General features: G+C 54.9%; 3 protein-coding genes across 16 annotated transcripts in view; 1 reads left to right on the forward strand and 2 right to left on the reverse strand.

The window, feature by feature from the left end:
* The window catches only part of PHAF1 (phagophore assembly factor 1), a 44999-nt gene extending 36798 nt beyond the window's left edge, over nucleotides 1-8201 (forward strand). For 5 of the 11 annotated variants that reach the window (XM_035282005.3, XM_078357447.1, XM_017966900.5 and 2 more), the window contains one exon: nucleotides 1-1490. In XM_035282005.3, coding sequence (XP_035137896.1) covers nucleotides 1-87 — 87 coding nt within the window. In that variant the 3' untranslated portion in view covers nucleotides 88-1490. Of the gene's footprint in view, nucleotides 1491-8045 lie in introns of those variants that run through there. The other 6 variants (XM_078357444.1, XM_078357445.1, XM_054248820.2 and 3 more) reach the window with 2 other exon arrangements.
* Nucleotides 1056-3415, reverse strand: B3GNT9 (UDP-GlcNAc:betaGal beta-1,3-N-acetylglucosaminyltransferase 9). Its single transcript, XM_078357449.1, has one exon. The coding sequence runs from the start codon at nucleotides 3364-3366 to the stop codon at nucleotides 2158-2160; it is 1209 nt and encodes a 402-aa protein (XP_078213575.1). The 5' UTR covers nucleotides 3367-3415; the 3' UTR covers nucleotides 1056-2157.
* TRADD (TNFRSF1A associated via death domain) overlaps nucleotides 1056-18058 on the reverse strand; it is a 22867-nt gene continuing 5864 nt past the window's right edge. For 2 of the 4 annotated variants that reach the window (XM_035282014.3, XM_008986027.6), the window contains exons 2-5: nucleotides 16422-16580; nucleotides 15265-15542; nucleotides 14984-15182; nucleotides 14209-14850 (exon numbers count right to left, since the gene is read on the reverse strand). In XM_035282014.3, coding sequence (XP_035137905.1) covers nucleotides 14540-14850; nucleotides 14984-15182; nucleotides 15265-15542; nucleotides 16422-16572 — 939 coding nt within the window. In that variant the 5' untranslated portion in view covers nucleotides 16573-16580 and the 3' untranslated portion in view covers nucleotides 14209-14539. Of the gene's footprint in view, nucleotides 3539-14208; nucleotides 14851-14983; nucleotides 15183-15264; nucleotides 15543-16421; nucleotides 16581-17124; nucleotides 17239-18058 lie in introns of those variants that run through there. The other 2 variants (XR_013530089.1, XM_017966904.5) reach the window with 2 other exon arrangements.

Genomic DNA, 18058 nt, shown 5'->3' on the forward strand with positions numbered 1-18058 from the left:
GTCATGCAGAACAACCACATTGCCTCGGTGACCCTGTATGGCCCCCCTAGGCCTGGTACCCACCTGAGAACATCGGAGCTCCCCTAGGGACATCACCCCCGTGCCCCTCTGTCCCGTGTAACTGTGCATCACATCCTGCCCAGTGGGCCTCTGTACCACCCTGTGGGTTTTCTTGGACACCTGGCCAGTGTTGAAGGGCTGCTGTGATATTCTGAAGTTGGGCTCAGGCTGGGTGCTCTGCCATGGGCTGAGCGGCCCAGATATTCCTCTGTCCGTCCTCAGCCTACTGATGTCAGCAGGGGATACCGACTGCAAAGAGAAGCACAAACTTTGAGCCTTGATTCCTGGACCCAGGAGCTCTCAACTAACATGCAAGGAGGCAGGACACATCAACCCTTGTCGCATGCACATTGGGAAGACTTGGGGCTTTTTCTGTGACTGAGGGCATAGGCACTGAGGATAAGAACAAGCTTCTGCCATTGGCCCCACATTGCCACGTGACCCTTACGGCAAGCAGGTAGCGTGTCTGTAGTACTTGGTTGCGACATTTGCACTACATCCACTTTAGTTACTTGATGAGCTGGCTGTGGCCAGGGTGGCCCACCTGCCCTTCCCTGTTCCTTTTTTGCACATGCTCCCTGCCTGGGCACACCAAACTGGTTGAAACACAGCTTTCTACCATCCAGGAACTTGCCCAGGCCTGGTTCTCACCCCTCATGGAGTCAGCTTTCAAGATTGCCTATGTCCCTGCTCTGCCCCAACCTGGCTGGCAGGGCTGCGTGTTTCCATCCTGTTTGCCTCTTTTATTTAATGCCAAAGTTTTAGCCAAAGACATCTTCCTACTTTTGTTGTTTCAGCATTTTGTTCTGCACTGTGGGCTGGCTCCCTGCCTCAACCCTGGGCACTAGCCCCTGGCTGGGCCATGGCTCAAAGCCTTTGGGGGCTCAAGGAAGGCTTGGCTGCTCAGTCCCTTCATGGGTCTCGCTAATGGAAAGTAGCATATATGTGCTTTAAAAATATTAATCCTTTTGAAAAGAATTGAGAAGAGAAATGTATAATTTTATCCCATTTTTAATATTTTGGTCTAGCAACTTGTGATACATAGATGACAATTTTGTGAGTTTTTCAAATGTGTGTACAGATTTTTGTAAATACGACTCTTTTGTAATTAACTCATGTACAGCCTCATCCTGTATAGTTTAATGATGAATGTGCAGGGGACCTGCCTCAGGCCCCTATATGGTTCCTGGGCCTACAGCCAGGCTTGTGTGGCGCTCCCGTGACTTTGTGACTGACTGGTGTCTTCCCATCTGGACTGTGGCCTCGGCAGAGCCCCTTGCATATCCCACTGTCAGGGGCAGCCAGGACTCTTCCCATTCTCCTGGAATGGGGTAACCTTCCTCATCCCCTGCCCACATCCCTTCTCCAATAAAGCACCTACGCCGTCAGCAATGGCCTGCCATGTGCTGTTGCTGGGATGTTTGTACTAAGCTAAGTGTGGGTATTGGTTTTTTGAGCAAGGGAGTGGTTGAATATGGGGAAATGAATAGGTGTGGCGTCTCGGGGGAAGACGTTCCTTGGCTCCTCTGAGGGAATACAGCCTCCAGTGGGAGACTGGCATTGTGTGGGTTCAGGAGCTGGGGAAAGACTAGGTAGGACCGTGCACTCATTTGTCCCTTATGTGTGGCTCCATCCCTGGTGCTTGGCCACACCTGGACCCAGGAGAGAATGTGTGAAGCACAATGTCTGTTTTCAAATAGAGCTGTGGCAGAGTGCCTGCCAGGTTCATGAAGGCTGTGGTGGCCCGGGCCCCTTCATCTTCCTGTGGGGCCTGTGCCTCCTGCATGTGTCCGTGTCAGCCTTAGGGGTTCCAAACCCAGGTGTGGTAGGGATTCCATGAGTCCCTGGCACCCCACTTGAACACACATGTGTGCTACTAGGAGGACCAGACATGTCTACTTCTCTGAGGCCTGTTAGACAAGAGATGGTTCTCTACCACCCAGCCTTGGCTAGCTCAAAGGGTCACCATTACATGGGTTTCAACCCGGTGGAGATCCTGTGGAGACAGGCACCTGGTGATCTGCTTGGGAAACTCCTTCAAGCTTCCTCCCGCTCCGTCCTGGATCCAAGTAAGGAGCTTGGGGCTGTAGTGGGGAGCTAGGAGTCCCACTGGAAAGGGCCTGCAGCGACAGGCTGTGGATGTGCACAGGCTGGCCCATGTGGCCCGTGCAGCAGGCGCCACATAAGCCAGATGTCAGCAGCCGAGAGCCCGTGCACTACAACCAGCTCGCGGTAAAAGCAGGGATCGAAGGTGCTCAGATGAGGCGCGGCTGAAGGCTGGGAGATACCAAAGGTGCGGAAAGCAGGATGAGGCTCTGGCGTGAGCTGCAGGCGTTGCAGACACATGCCCAGAAAGACGTCGTCGATGGGGAAGAGCTCGACCTGAGCACAGGCGCCAGCCAGGCGGTGCAGCGTGGCTCCGGAAAGCACAAAGCCACCACCGCCCGCGTAGGCAGGATAGGCAGGCAGGCCGTACACGGCCTCGGGGATGTAGTACTTGCTGGCCCGCATGCGGATGGGCCGCGCCTGCACAATCACGTCACCAGCAAGCAGGTCTTGCGCTGGATCCCGCGACGCCAGGAACTCCAGGAGGTTCCCTATGTTCACGAACACATCCGCGTCGCCCTTAAAAACGAAACGCACGTCGGGGCAGAAAGCTGAGGCCCAGGCTAGAAAGTGGATCTCCTTGAGCGTTAGGTTAAAAAAGGTGTCGTCGAAGGCCCAGAGCAGGATGTCCGCATATGCACGACTCTCAGCCTGCAGCAGGGCACTCCAGTGGGTTTGCGCGCCCCCGACCTCTCCTCCGTCGGCCCGGTCTGAGCCTAAGCTCCTGGGCACACCCAGCAAGAACACGCGGCTCACCAGCGCCCCATGCACCCGGCCCTCCGCGCCCCACGTCTGGCGCACGGCTTGGCGCCGCTCGAAGTCCGCTGCCACCGACTTGACAGCAATGAGCAGGTCCGGGTGGCCACCGGGAGCGCCGTCGCCACGGCATTTGTGCGGCTGGTTAATGAGCAGGGGAAAATGTCGCTGGTCCTTGGCGCGCAAATAGCGGGCAAAGTCAAAGGGTCCCGTGGGCGTGGGCGGCGCCGGCGTGTCCCCTTCGTAGGCCGGCAGGGCTGCACCCGCATCGGGTAACTGGAACGTGCGGAACCTGGGGGTGGGCTTCGGTGCCGCCCTCCCTGGCGCCCGAGGCGCGCTAGTCGTCGGGGCCACGCCGTCGCGCTGCGCATAAAGTAAGAGACCCAGGGAGGCGCCGAGAAGCAGTGTGAGTGAAGCGTCCCTGCGTAGTCGCAGCCTCCTCATTTCAGCGCTGCCAGTGCCCTCCCTCCCCGGAAGGGTCGCAGTCGGCTACAGCGGGCAGCGAGCCCCGCCCTTCCCAGACAAGGGGGCGGGAGGCCACGCCCCGGGGGGGGCTCCAACAACCGGCGGTGGAGCCCCTGGCGTCTTTCTCCTCCACCCGGACGGGACGGGCAGCCTGAAGGGACAAGAAGTTCCCCCATGTAGCCAACTTCCTCCAGCCTCAGCTCCGGCTCAGGACTGCGGCCCAGGGCCGGGCTGGGAGACAGGGAGCCTCGGCCCCTAACCTCCCGCCTCCCCCACGCTGAGGCCGAATCCCTTCCACCCCTGCCATCCCCTCAACGTCGGGCCCTGGGGTCCTGACACTCACGCTTGGCCCTCGGAAGTGGCGCAGCCCCGGACGCCCTGGCCTCCGGGACTCAGCGCAGGGTCCCCGGGGCCGCCAGGGACCGGCCCAAGCCAGATGCAGCGTTGGCAGGAAGGGGGGACCAGGGCCGTGCCACGTGACCCTCCAGCTGTGCGCGCCCGGACCTCTAGAGCTCAGCTCCGCCCCGGCGCCAGAAGCACTCCGACCTCCGAGTGGGGACTAATCCCTGAGAGGGAGCCTCCTCATAGTCAGTTCCTCTGGGAAGGCCTATTCTGGGTGCTTACACCCCAAAACCGCCTTTCCGGGGGTTGGGAAGAAACATCAACTCCTCTGGTTAGCTCCCCACAACGTTCCACTCCCTATCCTGCCTCTCCGGAGTGGGGCGGAGCCTAGGCTGCAAGGAGCCCCCGAGCGAGTGGGCCGGTTCCAAATGCGCATGAACCTGGCCACCATCCCAGGCCTGTCCTGCAGGCCTCCTCAGCAGCCCTGATTCCATCAGGCAGGGTGCATACGCTGCCCCTTGAGACATATGGCTGCCTTCTCACTTCTGGCTCTGCCGTGCTTCCGATCTCCAGTAAACACACGCACGGGACAAACAAGGCAGCCCACCCAGTCCTCAGGACAACCCTGCCAGCAGCTCTCATTCATGCCCAGATGGGGACACTGGGGCCTCCTGCGGAGTTAAGTGACTTGCCCAGGATCCAAAGGCCAGAAAGCTCTGCCCCCAGGTCTTCTGAAATTCAGTCTAGGATCCTTTTTTTTTTTTTTTTTTTCCCGAGATGGAGTTCCGCTCTGCTGCCCAGGATGGAGTGCAGTGATGCTATTTCAGCTCACTGCAACCTCCACCTCCCGGATTCAAGCGATTCTCCTGCCACAGCGTCCTGAGTAGCTGGGATTACAGGCACCCACTACCACGCCTGGCTAATTTTTGTATATTTACTAGAGACAAGGTTTCACCATGTTGACCATGCTGATCTTGAACTCCTGACCTCATCATCCGACCTCCTTGGCCTCCCAAAGTGTTGGGATTACAGGCGCGAGCCACCGTGGCCAGCCAGTCCAGGATTCTTTTATCTGTCCTTCCTTGCCCATCCATCCACTGGGATACAGAACAGGTGGCCAACCTAGTCTGCTTTAGTTTCACAGGCAAGCACTTCAGCCCATCTCCCCTGGGGGCTAATGGACCTGAGCCCAGACCCAGGTGCAGTTCTGAATTCTCTGGTCCCCAGAATAGCCTCCTGCAGGTAGAAATGATCAGGCCTGTGCTGCTGCAGGTCATATTGGACTGGCAGGGATGGGGACAGCTTGGGAAGGTTCCTCAAGGAGGCCTTGGTTAAGGGATTGCTCTAGGATCCAGGTGGGCAGAGGTAGCCTGGGATGGAGGGCTAAGTCCTTGCCCAGCTCAGCTGCCAGCTTTCTCTTCCTGAAATAGACAACCTGGAATAGACAGCCTCCACCACTCTCTAAGAACCCAGCCCCAACCTCTGCCCAAGGGCTAGATCTGCTCCTGATGGCTTCTTCCCACCAATGTTCAACCTTAAAAAGCCAACTCTGGCTGGGTGTGGTGGCTTACACCTGTAATCTCAACACTTTGGGAGGCTGGGGTGGGTGGATTGCTAGAGGTCAGGAAGTCAAGCCAGCCTGGCCAACATGGTGAAACCCCCATCTCTACTAAAAATACAAAAATTAGCTGGGCATGGTGGTGGGTGCCTGTGTAATCTCAGCTACTCAGGGGGCTGAGGCAATAGAATCACTTGAATCCGGGAGGCGCAAGTTGTAGTGAGCACCGACACCAATGCACTCCATCCTGGGCGACAGAGGGAGACTCTCAAAAAAAAAAAAAAAAAAAAAAGCCAGTCTTGGGGTCTTATGCCTGTAATCCCAACACTTTGGGAGGCTGAGGTGGGCGGATCATTTGAGGCCAGAAGTCCAAGACCAGCCTGGCCAACATGGTGAAACCCTGTCTCTACTAAAAATATATAAATTAGCTGGGTGTGGTGGCGCATGCCTGGAATCCCAGCTATTTGGGAGGCTGAGGCAGGAAAATCACTTGGGAGATAAAAGGAGCAATAAGCCGAGATCAGGCCACTGCATTCCAACCTGGCAAGCAGCAACAATCCAACTCTCCACCCTGAACCTCACTCTTTCTTTCTGGTCACAAGGTAATCAGGAGTCCTCTGCTCCAGCTTTCTCTGTGGCTTCACCTCTCATTCCCTCCTGTGATACAGCTTCTGGCTGCCCCCACCATAACTCAGAAGGACCCCTGCCTAGTAAATTCCTTTTAACTGAGTCCAACAGATGCTCTCAGTCTTGACTGATCGGCAACCTCCATTATAGCAGGTGGGTAAATCCCCTGGCTTTCAAATCTTCTGGTTTTCCTCCTTCCTCTTTGGGTGTTGCCTTTCTGGTTGGTGTCCTTCAGGATATCACCTGGGGCCACCCCACCCACTCCCACCTGTCTATTCATCAGTCTTTAGATTGGACCTTGGTCATGAGCTCAGAACTACAGACTCAGCTGTCCTCACATTCTCTCCGTGGATGACCTGCAAGAACATCATGTCCAACTTGTCCCAAATAGAGCAAGCCTTAACTTCCCCTGGGGTTCCCATCCCAGCAGGCAGCCCCACCCACCATCCAACTGGTAAAGGCAGAAACTTAGGGCCCTCTCTCAGCCCATTCCTCACTCAGTGTCACCAGGCCTGTTTCTCTTCCACCCACACAGCTCTTGGTGGTCATCTTCCCTCCGCCTCTACTGCTACTGCCCAGACTGGGGCCACCATTTTCCCCAACTCCATCCTCATCAACCCCCCCAGTCTTGGCCGGGTGTGGGGCTCATGCCTATAATCCCAGCACTTTGGGAGACTGAGGTGGGTGGATGATCTGAAGTCAGGAGTTGGAGACCAGCCTGACCAACATGGTGAAACCTCATCTCTACTAAAAATACAAAATTTGCTGGGCATGGTGGTAGGTGCCTGTAATCCCAGCTACTTGGGAGGCTGAGGCAGGAGAATTGCTCGAACCCAGGAGGCAGAGGTTGCAGTGAGCTGACATCACACCAGTACACTCCAGTCTGGGTGACAAGAGCAAAGCTCTGTCTCAAAAAAAACCAATAAATTAAAAAAAAAAAAAGCCTCTAGCCTCCCAGACTTCTTAACTCCCAAAACCCTTCAAAGATTTCTCACTGGCCTCGTTGAAAAATCTACACCTGTAAAATGGTTTATCAGACCCTCACATGATCAGCCATCAGCCTCAGCTCCAGGTCTCAGCAAGTCCACCAACCCACAGATCCACCCACTTTTTTTTTGAGACAGAGTCTTGCTCTGTCGCCCAGGCTAGAGTGCAATGGTGCAATCTTGGCTCACCACAACCTCACCTCCTGGATTCAAGTGGTTCTTCTGCCTCAGCCGCCCGAGTAGCTGGGATTACAGGTGCATACCACCATGTCCAATTAATTTTTGTATTTATTTATTTTATTTTTATTTTTATTTACTTATTTATTTTGAGACAGCGTTTCACTCTTGTCTCCCAGGCTGGAGTGCAGTGGTGTAATCTCGGCTCACCACAACCTCGACCTCCCGGGTTCAAGTGATTCTCCTGCCTCAGCCTTCTAAGTAGCTGTGACTACAGGCGAGTGCCATCACGCCTGGCTAATTTTTTGTATTTTCAGTAGAGACAGCGTTCACCATGTTAGCCAGGATGGTCTCGATCTCCTGACCACGTGATCTGCCCACCTTGGCCTCCCAAAATACTGGGATTACAGGCGTGAGCCACCACACCTGGCCAGATCCACCCACTTTTAACTGTCCTTCTAAGGTCGCTCTCTCTCACCTTTCTCAAGCCCTCGCCTGAGGCTGCGGGTCCCTGGAACAGTGCCCTTCTCTGGATACCCCGCCCCCATGCTACTCAACACTGATGTCCAGAAAGCTTACTCCCTGTTCCCCGCTCAGGTTAGGCCACTTCCTCCATTCTCCACAACTTCTCTCTTTTTTCTGAGGCAAGGTCTCACTCTGTAGCCCAGGCTGGAGTGCAGTGGCTTGATCACATCTCACTGCAGCCTCAACTTTCCATGCTCCATAGATCATCCCACCTCTGCCTCCTAAGTGGTTGGGACTACCCAAGTTGGTCTCAAAAGCCTGAGCTCAAGCAGTCCTCCTGCCTCTGCCTTCCAAATTGTTGGGATTACAGGTGTAAGCCACTACTACTTGTATTTCTCACATCAAAAACCATATTACACTTTATCATTGCTTTACATTCGGGGTCCCATGCTGAGTGTGAGCCGCGGGCAGGCAAGACTGATTCATGTTTTACTTCACTGCAGTATCTGCAACACCCAGAATGAAGTCCAGGACACTGAAGGTCAAGGTACTTCAGGAATGCAACTGTAAGGGCTGGCTGTAAGTCCCACTTCTGGGGTGAGGGAAGGTGATGTAAGGCCGGTTGCCTCGCCAGAAGGCCAGACACACCCACCTCTGCATTCAGCACCTGACTCTGCACTCTGCACCTAGCTCTGCCGCATTGCTTCCCTGGAAGGCTCTGGCCGATGCAACCCTGGTTGGCTCTCGTACCTGAAAACCCGCCCAATAACCCATCAACCAATGGCGTCCCACCCCATCCCAATCCCACTCCCCTGGAGCCAGAGAACCCAGCTGTTGCTCGTTCCTCATAGCCATAAAAACCCCACGCCCCAAGAAGCCAGCGCGACTTCTCTCGCCCCCTTTCCCCAGACCAGAGAACCTCACCTGGGAGCTGAATAAATTGGCAATTTTCTTATACTGGCCTAAGTTTCCTCATTTTAAACTTGGTAATAACCCTTACAAGTGGTCCCGAAGACCTGGGAGGAGTTCAAGACCCCTCCTGGGGGAAACTGACTCCTCTACCATAAGCTGAACCAGGGAGCAGCCGCCCCTCTGCGCCATTGGGATGTCTAGTCCAAAATTTACCCAAGCTGGGCCTCTCCATATAAAAAGAAAAGGCTGCTTTTCCTCTCCACCGTGACCTGGCCCCAGTATTCTCTGGACAACCAGTCCAAGTAGCCACCGGAAGGAACTTTCAATCTTGGCATTCTAACCGATTTAGACAATTTCTGTCAAAGAAATGGTGAATGGTTGGAGGTCCCCTACGTTCAGGCCTTCTGGTATCTTCGCTCCCGCCCCACCCTCTGTTCCTCTTGCACTACCGCTCAGGTGCTCCTGGCCAAAGAAACTCCCTCACCGCCCTTGGCCCTTCCACCATCCTCCACCTTTTCCAACCCCAACCCACCCGAAGAACTCTCCTTTCCACCCACCCGACCCACAAACCCTCCACCATATGCAGAACCTCAACCCCCTCCAGCTCCTCCTCTTCCTAGTCCCAACCTAGCCTCTCCAGTCAGTGCTCACACCCACTCGCACTGTGCTCCTAACGATGAAACCTCCCTTCTTTGCCTCCTTCGCAAGGTCACCGGAGCAGAAGGCATTGTTCACGTACATGTTCCCTTCTCCCTCTCTGATCTATCAGCCATTGAGAAACACCTAGGGTCATTTCCCACCAATCCTACTGCTTACACCAAAGAATTACGCTACCTCACCCAGGCTTACGACCTCACCTGGCATGATACCTATGTGATTCTGATCTCCATCCTCACCCCAGATGAGCATGATCGCATCCTTATGGCAGCCCAGGCACACGCTGATTAGGTATATCTCACAGACAATCAAATGCCAGTAGGTGCAGCAGCGGTCCCTGAGACCAACCCTAATTAGAACTATCAAACTGGTCAAGATGGCCACTGCCGCCGAGACCAAATGCTACAGTGCCTCCTAGTGGGCATGCAAAGTGCAGCCCAAAAGGTAGTTAATTATGGTAAGTTAAGGGAAATAACTCAGGGTCCTACTGAAAACCCTGCCACCTTCCTCAACCGATTAACTAATGCTATGATCCTTTATACCCAGCTGGACCTGGTCTCTTTACCGGGGGCTACAGTCCTAGCCACCCATTTCATCTCTCAGTCAGTGGCTGACATTAGAAAGAAACTTAAAAAGGCTGAGGAGGGCCCCAAACTCCCATACTAGACCTGGTAAAGATCGCATTTAAAGTTTTTAATGGCTGAGAGGAAAAGGCTGAGGCCACCCACCAGGCCCATTTACAGCAAAAGTTACGCCTCCAAACCCAAGCTCTTGTGGCAGCCCTCAGGCCAGCAGCCCACCAGGCACCTGGTGGAGGGGGGTCCATCAAAACCTGCCAAGAACTCCAGAGGCGTTCCGCCTGGGCCCTGTTTCAGATGTAGTCAGAAGGGACACTGGGCACGTCAGTGTCCATGTCCCTGAACACCTAACAAGCCCTGCCCAGACTGCAAGCAGCTTGGACATTGGCGCAGTAATTGCCCATCCCGGACTACAGGCCCACCCCCGCCCCACCTCTATGTGGAGGGCAGGCTGGTCTGCAGGAAGCAATCCCATCGCTTGAACTTCTCCACCTTCTGGACAACTGATGCAGACCGGACTCGAAGAGCCCCATCACCCTTGCCGAGCCCAGGGTAACGCTGCAGGTAGCGGGTAAGTCCATTTCCTTCTTAGTGGACACAGAAGCTACCTATTCTATATTGCCTTCCTACTCAGGACCTAGCATACCTTCCCAGGTCTCAGTCATGGGAATTGACAGCAAGCCTTCCTGTCCTAATCAAACCCATCCTTTAGCCTGTGTCCTCGAGGGACACTCCTTTCCCACTCTTTTTTAATCATACCCTCGCGCCCAGTCCCCCTTTTAGGACGAGACATTCTCCAGACTGTGGGGGCCACTCTCCAACTCCCTGGCCCCCCACACTCAAGCCCATCATCCGCCCAACTCCTACTGCCACTCCTAACTGACCATGTTCTGCCCTAACTCCTTGCCTCAACCCCCTATCCCTCCTGATGTAGTTAATCCCCTGGTATGGGATACCTCCAAGATTGAAAATCCTTCAGTCAGCCTTCACCCCACTTCCCCACTCAACCCGGCTACCTTGCTTCCCCTTCCATCCCTTCCCTCTTCCCCAGCCCACTCCTGCCCTGAACTAATGGATGCACTTGCCAAACCTTGAGAGAGCCTATCCGACCTTCCCCTGCCTAATCCAGACCTTACTTTCTATGTGGATGAAAGTTCAGTAATAACAGCCAACGGGAGGCGAAAGGCAGCCTATGGGGTAGTCATAGATTCAGCCACCCTAGAGGCACGTCGCCTCCCTGACAGAACCACATCACAAAAGGCGGAGCTCATTGCTCTAACCCGAGCTCTCAAACTAGCACAGGGAAAGTGAGCAAATATCTATACTAACTCAAAATATGCTTTTCTTATTATCCATTGCCACTCTGCCCTCTGGAGAGAGCGGGGATTCCTTACCACAAAGGGGCCCCCCATAATCAATGCTACACAGATCTCTAACCTCTCACAGGCCTTATCATTGCCCAGGGAGGTTGCAGTCATACACTGCTGAGGACACCGAGCCCAGCATGATGCTGTCTCCCGGGGCAATGCACGGGTAGACACAGCAGCAAGATCTTTAACTAATGCCAAGTTAGCCCCTACCCCTGTTCTCTTCCTTACCACGGCCACACAGCCTGTATACTCACCATCAGAAAAACAGGCCCTTATACTAAAGCGGGGAACAGAATCTAATCAGGGCTGGATCTTCCTAAATAACAGAATCGCCCTTCCTGGGGAACAGGCCCCTAAAATTATTGCTGAAATCCACCAATCCTTACATATAGGGCCTAAGGCGTTACACCGCTTTGTACAGCCCCTCTTTTTCTCGCCAGGTCTGCAACAAACAATTGAGCAGGTACACAAGGCATTCATTACTTGCTCTAAGGCCTCACCTCAGGGAGGCTTAAGGCCACAGTTTCCCACTCACCAAATGCGCAGGGCCCAAGACTGGCAAACTGACATCACTCATATGCCCACTCACAAAAAGCTCCGCTACCTCCTAACTTTTGTAGATACTTTTTCAGGTTAGATCGAAGACTTCCCCACCTCCTGGGAGACAGCAGACAAGGAGGCCTCCCTCCTTACTCAAGAAATCATCCCTCCCTTCGGCCTACCTGTCACCATCCAGTCGGACAACAGTCCAGCATTTACGGCCCAAGTAGTCCAGCTAGTCACCAAGTCCCTCAACATCTCCGGGAAACTGCACATCTCTTACCATCCTCAGTAGTCGGGTAAAGTTGAATGGGCCCACGGCATCCTCAAAGACCATTTGATCAAACTTGCTATTGAGGTAAAACTCTCTTGGCCCACACTCCTACCTCTTGCCCTGGCCCGGGTCCGGGCCACCACATGGGGGCCAGTGGGCCTTAGCCCCTTCAAATTGCTGTACGGCAGGCCTTTCCTGGTTTCCCATAATCTCCCCGCGCAACTGCCTCCACTGGCCTCCTACCTTCCCTTTCTCTCTCTCCTCTACCACTTACTCAGGGAACATGCCAATCGCACTCTCCTTGTTATTCTGGGACCAGAGGACCCCCCACCTGGCAACACCTCTCCAGCCAGGTGACAACATTCTCCTCCGAGAGCTCAAATCAGGATCATTGCAACCCAGGAATCCTGGACTGAGGGCCCCACCACCAGGACCCATTATCTTGCACAAGCAAACTGCCAGACAGTCTCCATCCTCATCCCACACGGTAAAAGCGCCGTACTGGGTCGTGATCATGGGTTTCACTTTCGGCACAGGCTGTTTTCTATATGACCAAACCAAGGACTACTGTCATTGGTGGAACACCACCTATGGGGGGTGCCCATACAGCTCTTGTGTTATTCACAAGTCACAGCCTCCAAGCCCTCCCAACCGCATGCTCACTCCTTCAGCAATGGTTCCTTAGCCCTCAACATCCGCGACCCCTGGCACAGCCATTGGGATGCAGGAGGATCCAGTAAAGTCTATGAAGATTATACTTGGAGCCACCCTCAGGGAACACGGCTAATATTCCGGTCCTACACCCACATCGTCTCTGAAACAACAGAACAGCTCAGTTCTGTAAGCCATACAATCCTGCAAAATGAAGCCATCCTAACTAACCAATTCAAACCCTCAGATAACATCTCTCAACCTTTCTCTTGGTTGTCTCTAGTACAGCAGGGAGCCAACATGTTAAATTTAACTAAAGCCATGAATATCACCAACTGCTTTTTATGTGCCTCTCTCAGCAACCCCCCCTTAGCTGCAGTTCCCCTCGGGTCTGGGTTCAATCTGTCACAATCACCTACAGGACCCAGCACCATCTTAACGGATAGCCCCTTGTTCCAAGTATACCTCAAAATTTTTCTCTCTGCTACGAGACAGCCAGCAGCTCCAGTCCCAACTGTAACACCACAGTAAAGGTAAAATCCTCCCTCTACGTGCCACCAGGAGGCTATTTCTGGTGTAATGGAACCTTAACTAAAGTTATTAATGCCTCCTTCCCTTTCCCTTGTGTGCCTGTCACCTTGGTCCTGCAGTTAGAGGTACACGGACAGGCCGAACTTCTATCCCTCCTTCCACCCTCCCCTAATCACCGAGACAGACGAGCAGTTTTCCTCCCAATGGTCGTTGGTCTCTCTCTAGCATTCTCTCTGGTGGCAGCCGGGCTGGGTAGCAGTGCCCTAGGCTACAGTATCACCTCAGCCACTGAACTAAAGGACAAGCTTCGCGTGGCTATCGAAGCGTCAGCCACCTTCCTGGCCTCCCTCCAGCGACAAATCACGTCACTGGCCCAGGTAACTCTCCAGAACCGATGGGCCCTTGACCTGTGGACAGCAGAAAAGGGAGGTATCTGTCTGTTTCTTCAGGAGCAGTGCTGCTATTACCTCAATGAAACAGGCCTTGTAGAAGAAAATGTCAACACTATCGCCTCCGAGAGGACCTCCGCAAGAAGCAGAATGCATCAGTCTTGCCTCTTAACTGGTGGCAATCCCCCATGCTAACCTGGCTAACCCCTATTAGCACTCTCAAACTAGTTTGTCTTCTGTTAATGCTAGCCCCTTTTTACCTCAGGTTTTTACAGGCCCGCATGAGAGAAATTTCCAGGGTGGGCCGTAAACCGGATGCTACTTCACCCCTATGTCCAACTCCCAACCGAGGCACCAGCCAACTGACTCTTCTCCCTCATTCCGCACCTATTCAGCAGGAAGTAGCCAGAAAGAAGCGGCATCCTGTATCTTCAAAAGGGTTGGAATGTAAGGCGGTTTGCCTCGAAGGGAAGCCAGACACACCCACCTCTGCACCTAGCTGTGCCACATGGCTCCCCTGGAAGGCTCCAGGCCGGTGCAACTCTGGCCAGCTCTCGAACCAGAAAACCCACCCAACAACCCGCCAACCAATGGCGGCCTGCCAACCAATGGTGGCCCACCCCGTCCCAATCCCGCTCTCCTGGAGCCAATCAGAGCACCCAGCCGTTGCTCCTTCCTCATAGCCATAAAAACCCCACGCCCCAGGAAGCCAGCGCAACTTCTCTGGCCCCCTTTCCCCAGACCAGAGAACCTCGCCCAGGAGCTGAATAAATTGGCATTTAATTTTCTTATACTGGCCTCAGTTTCCTCTTTCTAAACTCGGCAATAACCCTTACAGGTGAGACTGATCTCCGAAGCAGGTCCCCCACACACTCTATCAAAGTACCTGAGGCAGAATCCCCAATGGTGCACCCCCAGGGGGCTCGGTGGGTGCTGGTCTGGCTCCTGGGGAAGGCAGTCAACCCTGCCTCAGCAGGTCCAGCAGATAGGCCAAGTGGGATCTCAGGGTCCCGTGGATGGACAAGGGTTCAGCAATAGCAGCAGAAGGAACCCTAGGGCCATCCAGGTTCTCCAAAAGCTGGCGGCACCCCTGGTCTAGGCCAGGCTGCCATTGGGATCAGTCAGGCCCAGCAAGTCCTCTGCCAGGCTGGTGAGCTCATTCTCCTCAAGTGCCTCCACCAGGCGCTGCAGCGTGGCGCGGCGGCCCTCGGCCTGCACGAAGCGCCGCAGCAGCTGGAAGGCCTGCTCATACAACCCCTCGCGCTCGTACTCATAGGCCAGCGAGTCCAGCGCCGGGTCCCGCAGCGCTCTGCAGCTCCGCTGCAGCGAGCGCCCCACCTTGCGCCACTTTAGGCCCACGGAGCGTGCGAACGTCTGTTGGTCCTGCAGGCTCAGCGGCCGGTTCACTGCAGAAGGAGTGAGGAAGCGGGGTGAGGGGGGCGCCCCAGCGCCTATCCCACCCATCCCCACCCGGCGACGACACTGCTCCTCCCCAGACTCCAATCTCCTGGTGACCCTGCCTCTCCACCTGCCCCTCACCTACAGGCTGACCCTGGAACAGAAAAGTCTGGGCAGGCGTTGGAGGCGGCCGCGGCTTCACCTCCGACAGAGAGGGCACGGGGAGCTGAGAGGGGTCCAAAGAGACCTCCCTGTCGCCACCCTGGGCCCCCAAGCCGCACTTCAGGTTCCTCAGTGCATCCTCCAGCTCAGCCAGTTCTTCGTCCCGGAGCCGGTCGGGCTAAGGGAAGGGAACTTGCCGTCACCAGGGGCTGGGCCTCGGATTCCTGCCCTACCCCATCCTGACCCCAGCCCGGCCGCACCTGCTGGGCTAGGATGCAACTCAAACAGTACTCCTCGTCCGCCAGCAAAGCGTCCAGCCGTTCGGCGCCGGCGCGCAGCTCCAGTTGCAGCGATAGCGAGTGTTGGGAGACGGCGGCCGCCAGGCTCCTCTGCAGCGCGGCGCATAGCGCCCCCTCGCGGTAGGCGCGGAGGAAGCGGCTGCAGGGCTGGCGCCCACAGAATCGCAACTGCACGATCAGCTGCGGGTCGCTGCGATGGATCTTCAGCATCTGCAGCACGTCCGGGCTCCCACCGCTCTCTGCGGAGGCGGGCGGTCAGGCGCCGGGAGGTCAGGCGCCAGACGGTCCCCAAGCTCGGTCATTCTCCCGTGGTCAAGCCCCGTCCCATCCCCTGATCTAGGGTACAGTTACCCTGGAGTACCCAGATGGAAAGCAAAAATTGGGATGCAAACAGCAACAACCCAGAAAGAAGGCCAGGACCTATCACAGGGAGCACCCCAAGACAGAGTGGGTGCCACCTAGCCCCAGCTCCCATGTCCCAAATGAGAGCTGGCAAAAGAGAGTGACTTTGTAGCACAGAAAAGGAAACGTGTTCCCTAGGCTACCAAGCCTTCTGGGTAGGAGGCCAGCAGGGCAGAGGAGGGCGGGAGGTCTCAGGTCTTCAGCCTCCACCAAGCTCGGCTCCCACTGCTCGGGAAGAAGAGAGGGGGGCTCTCGTCGCTCTGAGGCCACGAACTGATCCCCCAACCCGCTTCAGCCTCCTGTGGCCTCTGCCCTGAGATGGGAAAGCGGGGCCTGGAAGGGTAGGTACTGGGGAGGGGTCTTGAGAAAGGAGTGCTGCAGTAAGAGAGGAAAAGAGGAGAGAGGCATCCACAATTAGTAGAAAGGAGTGAGCTGGCTGGTGGAGAGGGCAGGGATGGAGCAAAGGACGTTAGTGCACAAATAGGTAAATCATACACTGACTCGAGGACACATATATACCCTCAAGGTCATGCCACAAAAAGAGAGGACAGAGTCTACACATCCAGGGGTCCTCCGTCTTCCTCCTCCCACCCCAAATCTTTTCCCTAAAGGTGGTTAAGCCCAAGCCCACCTAGTAGAGGACCTGCAGCCTCAGCCCCACCCACAAAATGCCCCAGGCCACTTTTTCCTCTCCACATGCCAGCACACCCACGCACCTGCCAAGGCAGTCTGCAAAGCCCTGTACACTGCCATCTTCTGCTGGGGGTGCACGTAGGCATCCGACAGGACCACCTTGTCCAGCGAGGACTCCACAAACAGGTATGCGCTGCCCACACACTCTTCGTGCCCATTTTGCCCAGCTGCCATCTCACCTCCTGGAGATGCAGACAGTTGGGTATTCAGTTCATCTCCCTCCCTCTGCCCTGGAGACAACTGTCCAGCACCAGGTGGTTCAGCTGTCCCCACCACAGTAGCCTCAAGTCCCACATCGTTCAGGTGTACCCCAACACTAGTTGGCATACTTGGGACAGGAGTTCACCATCTCACAGGCAAGCCCCTTGAGTTCCTGGCTCTGTACAGAGTCCCACCCCAGACTTGCAGAAAGGACTGTCCCCCCACTGCGTTCTCAGGAAAAGAGACCAGCGTCACAGTGGAGGGGGAGCAGAGGTAGATCCTGCAACGGGGCTTCTCTGCCTCCTCCTCAGGCCTCTCTTATCAAAGTGGACAGGAGACACCTTCATTCTGGATGGTGCCCATGCCCCAAAGCCCACCAGGCCCATATCCTGGCCTTGCCTTCTGAATAGACTTGAGTCTAGTATCTCTGGAGGACCTCAGCCTAAGATTAAACCTCCTGTCTTCACTTCAAAGGACACCTGTAGTTTGCATCTACCCAGATTCCCTCCCCAAAGCCTGACTTACCTTTAGGGACTTCCTTTCTCCTTCTTCTCAATTCATGTGCCTGTGTCCCACTCCCTAGCTCCAGGTCAGGCTTGTGCACCATACCTGGCCAATCTGCATATTTCATTCACATTTCTGCAGTGATTAGTTTAGGGTGGAGTATAGGACTAAAGTTGGACCAATGAGAATCAACCCTGCAACTCTGGATGAGCCAATAGGAAAGAGGCATTAATTTCCCTTCCCTTGGGGCTAAACTGGAAGGAAAGGGTAGCCCTTCTTTTCCACTGCTTGGGAAGAGCCTGGCTGAGAGTGAAGCTGACACAGAAAAAAACAATCAAGAGATGGAGAAGTGCACTCCTAACCATACTAGACTCCTGGATCCAGCTGTCCCTGAAGCCATTGCATTTAGACTTTTTAGTTATGTGAGCTAAATAATTCCTTTTAGTTATAAAGTGCTTGGAATTCGGCTCCAGTCATTTCAACACAAATTGTTCTATTCCCTCCCTGTCCAGAAAAAGCCAGAGCCTTTTGGTGCTAGTATCTCCTTCATCCATCTTCTGACAAAAACCTAGCCCTGGATTAGCAGGGGCAAAATTCCCAGCCAGGGAACCACTGCACTGAGCCACAGCTCAGAGGTCTCCCAGTTACTACCCCACGAGACAGCAAGTAAGGAACTGCCCTCCCTCTTTCTTCCCACCTCACCCTTTTCCTGCCCACCCTTTTCCTAGCATCATGGGCTCAAGGCCCTACCTCCTGCCTCATCAGTCACACTCCTGTACACTCCAGTCGTCAATGTTCATATATGGTGGGCTAGGAGGACTGCTGAGTGTTAGCCATGGGCAGGACAAATTGGGTGGCCCCAGCAGCCATCTATTTACATGAGGAACAGGAAGTGACCCTCCCACCCTGGCCTCCTAAAGTGCTGGGATTACAGGAGTGAGCCACTACTCTCAAC

Source organism: Callithrix jacchus, chromosome 20 (assembly GCF_049354715.1).
Source record: "Callithrix jacchus isolate 240 chromosome 20, calJac240_pri, whole genome shotgun sequence".
Lineage (NCBI taxonomy): Eukaryota > Metazoa > Chordata > Mammalia > Primates > Cebidae > Callithrix > Callithrix jacchus.

What these genes read in the sequence shown, in the direction of transcription:
- B3GNT9 (XM_078357449.1), bottom strand. Translation starts at nt 3,366, where the DNA reads ATGAGGAGGCTGCGACTACGCAGGGACGCTTCACTCACACTGCTTCTC.